Genomic DNA, 10,856 nt, shown 5'->3' with positions numbered 1-10,856 from the left:
CTGCCTGATGAGTCTCTCTCAGCAGCTGTGGCTACCCCCATCTTGTTTCAGTACAGTTTGTGCTCTAACTGGTTTCCCATCCATCTATTCAGCATAGTAATGGGCACTCAAATAAAAAGTGACGGGCAGACAGGATTAACTGTGGCAGCAGAGAATGGAATGAAAAGCGTTTTAAACAGACTCTGCCCTGATGTTTAAAGAAAAGCTCTACCTGCTTGTCCAAGCAACCCGTACGTTTGTAAAGCAAGAGTCACATCTCACTAGGAATAACCTGTGAGATGTGTTTGAGAGTAGTGTTGTTAATAGGGTGACCAGACAGCAAGTGTGAAAAATCGGGACATGGGGTGGGAGGTAATAGGATCCTATATAAGAAAAAGACCCAAAAATCGGGACTGTCCCTATAAAATCAGGACATCTGGTCACCCTAGTTGTTAACCACATTTGGCATTAATATGCCTCCTCTTGGCTGCAGTTGCTTGGTTGCTGAATGTCACAAACTGTATGATGTAAACTAAGCAGGGGTTCTCAAATTGGGGGTCGGGACCCCTCAGGGGGTGTGAGATTATTACATGGGGGGTCACAAGCTGCCAGCCTCCACCCCAAACCCCGCTTTGTCTCCAGCATTTATAATGGTGTTAAATATATAAAAAAGTGTTTTTAATTTATAAGGGGGGTCAAACTCAGAGGCTTGGTATGTGAAAGGGGTCACCAGTACAAAAGTTTGAGAACCACTGAGAGTATGGGATGACTCCATCTAGAGAATTTAGTCAAGTTGGGTCAGATGCTACAGTCCTTATCCAGAACTCCTAATGATGCTAACAGGATGTTCTTTGCATCAGGATAATAGGATCTAGTTCTATGTCCATACAAATAAAATAAATGATTAAATAAAAAATGGAAATCACATTATTCCCACAGATTACACCTTTCCAGTTTCTCTGCAAATAGAGAAACTAGAACTGGAGGGCTGATGTAAATTAAGGAAAGAGATAGAAAGAAGGAAAGTGAGACAGGAGGAGTGGTAGATATGCTGGAGGGTAGGGATAGGATACAGAGGGACCTAGACCAATTAAGAGGATTGGGCCAAAAGAAACCTGATGAGGTTCAACAGGACAAGTGCAGAGTCCTGCACTTAGGATGGAAGAATCCCATTCACTGCTACAGACTAGGGACCGAGTGGCTAGGAAGCAGTTCTGCAGAAAAGGACCTAGGGGTTACGGTGGACGAGAAGCTGGATATGAGTCAATAGTGTGCCCTTGTTGCCAAGAAGGCTAACGGCATTTTGGGCTGTATAAGTAGGGGCATTGCCAGCAGATCGAGGGACGTGATCGTTTCCCTCTATTTGACATTGGTGAGGCCTCACCTGGAGTACTGTGTCCAGTTTTGAGCCCCACACTACAAGAAGGATGTGGAAAAATTGGAAAGAGTCCAACAGAGGGCAACAAAAATGATTAGGGGGCTGGAGCACATGAGTTATGAGGAGAGGCTGAGGGAACTGGGATTGTTTAGTCTGCAGAAGAGAAGAATGAGGGGGGATTTGATAGCTGCTTTCAACTACCTGAAAGGGGGTTCCAAAGAGGATGGATCTAGACCAGTGGTTCCCAAACTGGGGTTCGTGAACCCCTGGGGGTTCACGAAATGTTACAGGGGGTTCTCGGGAAAAAATTCCCTAATGGCGAACAGAGTTGTCCATAGGGACTCCATAGGGCCAGCAGCCCAGAGCCCCTGGACTTCCAAGAGCTAAGCAGATCAAAGCAAGCATATCTATCACACTGAGATTTAAACTTCAAGACGACTCATAAGAAATGGAAAGGGAAGTGGATATTTGTTGCTGTTTTTAAAATTAAATTGGCAGCTAGTGTTCTTCATAATAATTTTAAAAACAATAAGTTTAAGCTTTGTTGTAACATGCGTTGTTTGCCTGGACTGCTCAAGACCTGAATGCTTGTGTAGGAGGAACTCTTCAAGTTGTCTTCTTAAATACCTTCATGCTGTTTCACATCTGATACTCTTTGATGAAACATAGGAGCCTTGTCTTATAACAGGCTTATTCAAAATGATACAAGCTACGAAAGGAAAGTGAGATCTTGGAAGAGTGTTGCCGTTTTCATAATGTAATAAAATACTGTAATGATGAATAATAATTAATAATAAATAGTGTGTAATAAGCATGTCATAAAAACAAATTTTATATTTCCAAGATCATTACTTTTATAATTTATACTCAGGTAAAGGAGAAAATCCCTGGATATATTCATTTTTAGGAAGGGGTTTGTGAGACTTGACATTTTAGTGAAAGGGGTTCAAAGGTTGTTAAAGTTTGGGAACCACTGATCTAGACTGTTCTCAGTGGTACCAGATGACAGAACAAGGAGTAATGGTCTCAAGTTGCAGTGGGGGAGGTTTAGATTGGATATTAGGAAAAACTTTTTCACTAGGAGGGTGGTGAAGCACTGGAATGGGTTACCTAGGGAAGTGGTGGAATCTCCTTCCTTAGAGGTTTTTAAGGTCAGGCTTGACAAAGCCCTGGCTGGGATGATTTAGTTGGGATTAGGTCCTGCTTTGAGCAGGGGGGGGGGACTAGATGACCTCCTGAGGTCCCTTCCAACCCTGATATTCTATGATTCTATGACAGCTGGAAGGACAGAGAGAAATGGCAAGAGGTGGGAGAGAAGTGTGTAGGTGGGACACCAAGTGAGGACACCCAGATCTAAATAGTTTTCCTTTGACCATGTAGTTGTTTGGTGCTGGATGTCTTGCAGGAACTGCCCTACCTGGGGTCATGAGATCTACTTGGCTTCTTGACAGTTTCCATTATGAAACTCCTTTCTTTCATTTCGCGATTGCCTGTGTGTAGTGGGGGTTGGAGCCTCCAGAGGCTGAAATTAAAAATGTGGCTTCCTAATCTGCCTGTCTCATCCGTGGGCAGGCCCTGAAATGCCAGGCCCCATCCGTCAACTTCTCTTCAGGCACCTCGAGCACCCAACGCACCGAACTGGTGACGCTTAAAGAAGCGTTTCACAAACGTCCACCCCCTCCACCAGCAAAAGAAACCAATCACCCCCTGCATCCCGCCATGGGCTGGATCTTCACCAGGCGCAGAGCTGCTGCACCCAGCACCACACGGGGATCCCCCTCCCTGAGCCTACCGGGCCCCGGCACCCACACAGGGATCCCCTCCCTGAGGCTACGGGGCCCGGCACCCACACGGGGATCCCCCTCCCTGAGCCTATCGGGCCCCGGCACCCACACGGGGATCCCCTCCCTGAGGCTACGGGGCCCGGCACCCACACAGGGATCCCCTCCCTGAGGCTATGGGGGCCCGGCACCCACACGGGGATCCCCCTCCCTGAGCCTACCGGGCCCCGGCACCCACACGGGGATCCCCCTCCCTGAGGCTACGGGGCCCCGGCACCCACACGGAGATCCCCTCCCTGAGGCTACGGGGGCCCGGCACCCACACGGGCCCCCTCCTCTCCCTGCCCCTGTGCGGGGATCCCCGTCTCCCGGGATAGAGGGACTCGGGTCTGATAAGAATCGTCATTCCGCTGGCGACGGGGAAGGTGACGGTTGCCATGGGAACCCCCACAGGCTGAGCCACCCGCCTGCTTCCGTTCCGTTGCCTTCCCACAATGCATTACGTTCCAGCCGCGTTGGAGCTTCCTGATTGGTGGGACCCTTGGGAGCGCTCTCAGAGAGAGAGAGGGCGGTCTGGCCCGGGAGTGGCGGGAGGAAGTACTGAGGGAACATTGCGTTGCCGTTTTCCTCCTCTGTGTCCCAGTGGTCGCACCCAAGGAGCCCGGCCCGGTCGCGGAGAAGCTTCTCCCACTTCGGGCAAGTGGTGCGTTCCGTGTCCCCCCTCCCGAGCGGATGGTAAAAGCCCAGAGAGAGGAGGAACCTATCACCCGCTCGGGAATAGGAGACGTTCGGGGGGGGGCGGGGGGAGCGTGGGTTTGTACCACTCCCAGCACATGGTGCGCGCCAGTCCCCACTCCCCCGGCCTTTGCCAACCCAACCGCCTTAGCCGCCTGGTACCTGCTTATCTCTCAACCAAACTTGCTATCCTGGCTCGTTCCTATTGGCTCGTCATTTTATTAATATACAAATATGGTGACTCCAATACCCAATGGCAGACGGGCAGGTAGTTAACATTCAAGACCACGGGCGGTGAGTGGTTGACGGGTCTCCCTCCTTCTGGCTAGCGGGTTCGGGTGCCCCCTTGCCGCGGCAGGAAGAGGAGGGCGGCATGTGCGGCGGGGCGGGGCTGCGCTGAGCTGAGAGCAGGAGCCGGGAGCCGGAGATGGGGGCGGCCGGGGCCCGCTGGGCGCCTGGGGCGGCTCTGGTGCTCGCGGCCCTGCTGGGGGCCTCGGGAGCCGGCCTGGCCGACAACGTGATCTGGGCAGTGAACGCGGGCGGCGAGGCCCATGTGGACGTGAACGGCATCCACTTCCGCAAAGACCCGCTCGAGGGCCGGGTGGGCCGAGGTGAGGCCCCGGGGGGAGGGAGCCGGAGGCCTGGCCACGTCCCGCCTCCCTCCGATCTGTTCTCGTCATCTCCTCTGCCTTCCCGCCGGCCCCTTCCCGCTCCCCCGTCGCCCCTCCAGTGCGACCAGCCCAGGCTGTGGCACCCCCTGTGCTGCGCGCTGCCCAGGCCCGGGACGGGCAGGCTCCTTGCCAGGCAGCGGGCGGTGTGAGGTGGTGATAGGCGCGCGTCTGAAGGGCACTTAACCCTTCCCTCCCCCTAGCGGCCCAGCCGGCTGCCCCGGCGTGCCCGCCTCATGGCCGGCTCGGTGAGCGCTTGGAGCAGTGGCTAACGGAGCCGTCTGGAGCCCGGCTAGACGCTTTCCCGCTCCCCTGGCCGGGGCTGTTTGGAGGCTTCTGGCTGAGCGGCCGACTGGGGGAAGGTGCCAGGTGCGGACCGGGGCCTGCTGCCCACGTACCCTTACCAGAAGAAAGGCTCCTAGCCAGGTATCTTTCAAAGGGGGGCTAAAGGGACGGCTCCATCCGTCTAGGACTTCGGAGCCCTGCTGGCTTGCGCCAATCTGCACTGATGCTGGAGACCCTAAACAAGCCCTGAGGGGCCAAACTCCCGGGTGCAGCCGCCCTGCATGTCCTCAGTGCGCTAGGTTAGCCTCCCATCCCCTTCTGCCTTGTTTTCCCCCTCCTGCTTCCTCCTGGCCTCTCTCCTCACCTCTTCCTTTCCCCATTTGGCGCTCTTGGCTCCTCTGGAGGAGTTCCCTATCTCGGCAATTCTTGTCTCCAGTCACCCAGCAAGTGTTGAACTCTCCTCCCATCTGTTACAGCGATAAAGGTTCCCCTGCCCCTACACTTCTCTTTGAGTTGGTTGCCATTTTCCTGTTGATAACCTAAGCACTTGCCATGCTGGGTACCTGTTCTGCTCCTTCATTCCCTGTTCTGTAACTTCCAGTCATACTGAGGAGGGTTTTTGTGAGGGGAGTGAAGTGAGACAGGAAAGGAATCGGTGCTTGCCTTGTCACATGCTGTGAGCCATGTGGCAATGGAAGGCTGCCCTTAACACGCTGCCCTTACTCCTCTCCAGATGAGGAAGGGGACCGGGCTGATAGTGCTGAACTGCATGTGAACTTGTATAACACTCAGAGCTACCTGCTTCTGCCACCATAACACACTCTCTGGCCAGGTGCATACACGAGAGCAGCTGTTTGTAGAGCTGCAGAGTCTGACTGTACAGCATGTGCTCTGTTTCAGCAGGCAGGGGCAAACAGTTGGGAGGTTGGTGTCGTCCACCTCTGATTATATCACAAGTCTAGCATGTGATCCTAACTGAGCATAAGTTGCTTATTTGTTCATAGCTGAATGGCTTCACTCTTCTTGAAACTGCTAGGGCGTTAGTGTCTCATTGAGATGAGTCTAGATCTAACTTTTGAGAGGGTAGCCTCCAGCGGGAGATAGAAAAAAGGAAATGAGCACTTTGGGGACCCTGCATCAGACCTCGCAGGAGCAGACTGTTTGAGGTCTCTGTATTGTCCATCAGAAAGCTGTAAATATCAAAGTGATACTTATCAGCAAGAAGCAACAGGAAGTTCTGTGGCACCTTTAAGACTAACAGATATATTGGAGAATAACCTTTTGTGGGTGAATACCCACTTGCATCTGACGAAGTGGGTATTCACCCACAAAAGCTTATGCTCCAATATATCTGTTGGTCTTAAAGGTGCCACAGGACTCTGTTGCTTTTTACAGATCCAGACTAACACGGCTGCCCCCTGATACTTATCAGCAAGAAGAATTTTAAAAGAAGTTATTTAGCTTCTGCTAAACCAGGCCTTTTTTGGGGAAGGGATGCCCACAGGAGCTGAGAGACTGCTATGTTGGCTGTAGCCTGCAAAACTGACTTGCAAAAAAACCACCCCTCTGTTGAGCATGCCCAGTGTTTCACCTGAAATATGGTAGCTCCCTGCTAACTGGATGAGTCTTGCAGGGTTTAGCCTTGTAAAACTTCAAGTTCCCTGCTTTAGACTGCAGGAATGTCATCTGAGGGGAAGTCTGTCCTTATGGACTGAAGTGGAACTTACTCTTGAAAGGTGATGCCAGTTTGGTAGCCTGACCATTCAACAACATGTAGCAACTTGCTTTTTCCAGAGAAACACTCCAGTTTCTGTAGAAGGGGCTGTAAGTTTGAAGCCCCACTGGGAACAGTCTCAGTGAGACAAGCACAGGGTTCAGGCACTTTCCACAGCTGAACTGCATGGTGGCAGGACCCATTACCCAGTGATGGAATTCTACCAGGGGGCAGCAAGGCTGAGCACCTGCTGGTGAATGAGGAACCCTAGTACCTTTTTCATGGGAGGTCACGATAAATGAAAATGTGGCTGCTGGCTCACCCACCATTTCTGGCAGCAGACCTCCAGCCCTGAGGTCATGGCAGGATTCTACATTAGCTGTGCCCTGGGCGAAGGCAGTAAATGGGAATACACTAGTATGGGGTACGTACCACTGTTGTAGCTGCTGAAGCAGTGAAATCAAAAATCCACCAGAGGGTGTAGGACATAGAATATGTTGCAGCTGCACTTTGGATCCTCAGTTCTAGGGTAGGGGAGGAGCCAGTCAGCACTTAAGCCTCATGAAGTGAGATGCTAGTTTCTTTATCTGCCCACAGCATGAATAATGTCTCTTGGGAGCCAAGTTACTGTTTTCCTTTGCCCCACTTCTGGATGTTCAAATATGATAATGGCTGAAGGTAAAGAACATGATCCCTGTTCTAGTCAGGTACTGTTATACCCAGCGTCAAACACTGCGATCCAGATTCAGGCTGTGTTTACACTGCACACCTTACAACGGTACGGCTTTGCCACTGCAGCCGCGCTGTTATAAGGTAAGCCGTGTAGCTGCTCTCTATCGCCAGGAGAGAGCTCTCCTGGTGACAAAAATAAAATCACCTCCAACAAGGGGAAGTAACTTCGTTGACAGGAGAGCAGCTCCCGCCAACGAAGCGCTGTACACGCTGGTGCTTTTTGTCGTTAAAACTTTTGTCGTTCAGGAATAAGTTCCATACCCCTGAGTGATAAAAGTTTTAACAACGAAAGTGTAATGTAGACAAAGCCTCAGTGTTGCAGATGCTGCTGGACTTGTAAAGCCTTGTCTGTGGTGGGGAAATTGCCTGCTGCTGATAATGGTGGCAGCACAATATCACTTAGCTGCAAGTGTAACAAAGGATTGTGTTAAGATACACCCATTATCAGCAACAGGTACCTCTTGTGGTGCAGACAAGGTGAACTACCCATTCAAGGCTTGGGTCTCCTGCCCATCACTGCTACAGCTGCAACATACAGCATCGATGCAGCTCTCCTTGCGGTGATGGTGTCACTACTTACACAGTGCCCTAGATGTGGTTGACCTTTCACACACACACACGTAACAGCCCAGAGGAATTTACCATTTAAATATGTGTACTCTGTAAAGCTTATAAGCTTTTAGTTTGCCCCACCAAAGGCTTATCTGCTGGTGACCTGTATTTCACTAGCTGTAGGTGTTCAAATATCATTATTAATTTTAAGGGGAGGCTGACCTACAACTGTATGATTAACACGTGCAGCTGCAACCTGGAGGAGAATGTCTCTTTGGACTTTAGCAATCTCTTTTTCAATCTGAGGTAAAAAAAAGGTTCATTTTCAAACAGTGCGGCAGTGTTGTGGTTTGCTCCTCCCAAAAGAGTGTTTGTTCATGGTGTCTCACTGAACAGCAGCCTGTTACAATAACCCTGCTGCAACCACAGTGCCGGGCTCAGCAACTAAGACTTTAACCCATGAGGTCAACTGCTATCTTCCTTCTCCTTCAACGGTTTTTATTGCACCATCATTTTAGTTCCCTCAGTTACTCATTCTGCTCCCATTTGTGTGGATGGGCAGGTAATGGCTGCAGCAGAAATCCTGCTGCTGATGGCTTAAAAGTCCTGGGATGGCATTTTAGGGTTGTTTCCCCTCAAGCCTCAAATTCTGATCCTGGGACTTAAGGGAGAAAGTATAACTAAGGGATTTATAGCATATCCAGATGACAAACAAATGAAGATAGTGGCTACTTTTGTTACTTTTAATGTGTAATGGTTTGTTTCTGTCTTGGTGCTTCAGTCATTCTTCACCACAACAAAAATACTGCTAATTCAGATCCACTTCCATTGCATCATGAAGAACTGCAGCATACAAATGAATTAGTCATTTGTGTGTTTGGGTGAATTCACTCTGATGGTCACTATCCCAGCCTGACAACAAACTTCCTTTCTCTGCAGGCTTGTCTCTAACCTGCAGCGTTACATAGGAGTTGAGCTAGTGTTTATGAGCTATTTGGACTACTATAATTAGTTAACATGTAGCTGGAAAAAGAGATGTATTTACAGCAGGATGTGAAAACGGTGAGAGCTCTTCACCTCCTGTGGTTCTGATGATCAAGCCTCCATGACCGTCCCTCCTGGTTACAGAACAATAGCAGCCTTACCCAAGGGTTCTCGCTGTGTAGAACAGGTGTTAGTTTCCTCTCCGTCATTTCCATGGGCTTGGACATAGGTGCTGGGCTATGAGCTGTTGGCTTACTCTGCATTGGCCAACCCAACCCAATGTCTGTTTCCATGGAAATGGGAGTGGAAATAGCAACTGTCAGCTGACAGCTAAAAACTTAGATCAGCTTTCACTGCTGACTGGAAGTGCCAGTTGTGCAGATGCCATCCAGAGTCTCCCCTATTCCATCCGATGAGAATAGCATTTTAGATTGTAAGCTCTTTGGGGCTTATGCCATCTTATGTGTTTGTAGAGTGCCCAGTACAATGGGGCTCTATTGCTGATTGAGTCCCCTGAGTTCCATTATGATACAGATATTAAACAACAAGGAAGGACAAACAAGTATTTAACCTCCATGATTGCTTCAGATACCGGCACAGCTAGAAACATTCTTCATTGTGTAGTGTACAGATAACTGAAGTAAAGGCTCACGCACACATGTGGCTCTGATGTATATCCCATAAAATCATATGAGGTAGTTTGCATGGTCATCAGAGCCCTCGGGTGCGCACATCCTTATTGATTCAGGTTCCCTGCGTGGTGTTTGAAGGATTATTAGCAAGAAGAAAGGGGTTTTATTAAGATCCCTCTAATACATGCAACAGTCTCCCAGCCTGCATGTTTTCTCTTGGGTGGAACATGGCTTTTTAACGTTTTTTTAGGAGAAATTGTAATTAGGTTTTTAATGTCAAGTCAGTTGCAGGGGATGGGATTATATTATCTGAGGTGACTCAGTCCTAAATTGACTTCATTTCATTTGTGCACTGCATCATGTTGGTTAAAACATTAGAAGTTCTAAGTGCTCTTTCTCTAGAGAAGTCTGATCTCATGGGCAAGTCCTCTGATGCTGTAGGTCTGGCTTGACATGGGTGAGGCCTTATTTCTTGGGAGACAGGATTAGGGAGGTAAATGGATCAACAGGCTGGAAACAATGTCTGTACTAGCTAAAATATGGGGAATGCCCAGGGAACCATTTACAATGGACAGGGTAACAAAGGATAAGATAAACCTGGATTGTAAGCTGAGGTAAAGAGTAAGTTATGCATGGACAGTGCGTGCTGTACAGGGTTTGGTTTCTACAAAGTGATTTAAGCCAATTCCAAAATGTGTGATGTAGTGTAATTTGTAAACGTATATAAGGGAAGAGATTTGCTGTGTAACTCTGGATGTGTGGTATACTCTATACACACACCCTATCCTTGAGTCTGATCAATGTAGCTTTACTATATGCCAAATAAAGGAAGCTGAGAAATTAGACTGGAGTCGAACTGAGATCTTGGGGAACCAAGTGGAAGAGGTCTCGGGGGAACCTTAGTGCACCCAGTCCGTGAAATAGGACCTTTTCTCTGCTAACTGGCTTGGGGATGGTTGATAGTCAGAACTGTGTTTCTGTAGGATTCAGGTTTCCTCCAGCCACTGCTCAACCTGCCTTCCCCTCTGGTGTACTGGATTAAAAAAAGAAGTGTGGCTGTTGGTAAAGTGGGGATGGGGACACTTGAAAGGAAGTAGTGCCCCCCATTGGTCAGAATTAGGAGGGACTATGGGGCCTAAAGAGAATTGGTCCTCTTGCAGGTGCTTGGAGGTTGTTTATAGAGTTGTCTTCTGCCGATGCCTCAGAAGTTAACCCTTCCATTCTTGTTGATTTTATATTTGGAACCCAGCCTCTGACTATGGCATGAAGCTGCCAATCTTGCGGTCCAACACAGAGGATCAGATTCTGTACCAGACTGAGCGTTACAACGAGGAGACCTTTGGGTATGAAGTCCCCATTAAGGAGGAGGGCGACTACGTTGTGGTGTTGAAGTTTGCTGAAGTCTATTTTGCACAG

At 49.4% G+C, this 10,856-nt stretch overlaps 1 protein-coding gene across 2 annotated transcripts in view; it reads left to right on the top strand.

The window, feature by feature from the left end:
- The first annotated feature begins 3,898 nt into the window (after positions 1-3,898).
- Positions 3,899-10,856, top strand: part of MLEC (malectin) — a 14,421-nt gene continuing 7,463 nt past the window's right edge. Inside the window, exons 1-2 of one of the 2 annotated variants that reach the window (XM_034791592.1) lie at positions 3,899-4,484; positions 10,690-10,856. The exon at positions 10,690-10,856 is cut by the window's right edge and continues 4 nt beyond it. In XM_034791592.1, coding sequence (XP_034647483.1) covers positions 4,301-4,484; positions 10,690-10,856 — 351 coding nt within the window. In that variant the 5' untranslated portion in view covers positions 3,899-4,300. The remainder of the gene's footprint in view (positions 4,485-10,689) is intronic. The other variant, XM_034791591.1, reaches the window with a different exon arrangement.

Source organism: Trachemys scripta, chromosome 15, assembly GCF_013100865.1.
Source record: "Trachemys scripta elegans isolate TJP31775 chromosome 15, CAS_Tse_1.0, whole genome shotgun sequence".
In the NCBI taxonomy this organism is placed as follows: Eukaryota; Metazoa; Chordata; order Testudines; family Emydidae; genus Trachemys; species Trachemys scripta.
This window is presented reverse-complemented; position numbering and strand designations above follow the sequence as displayed.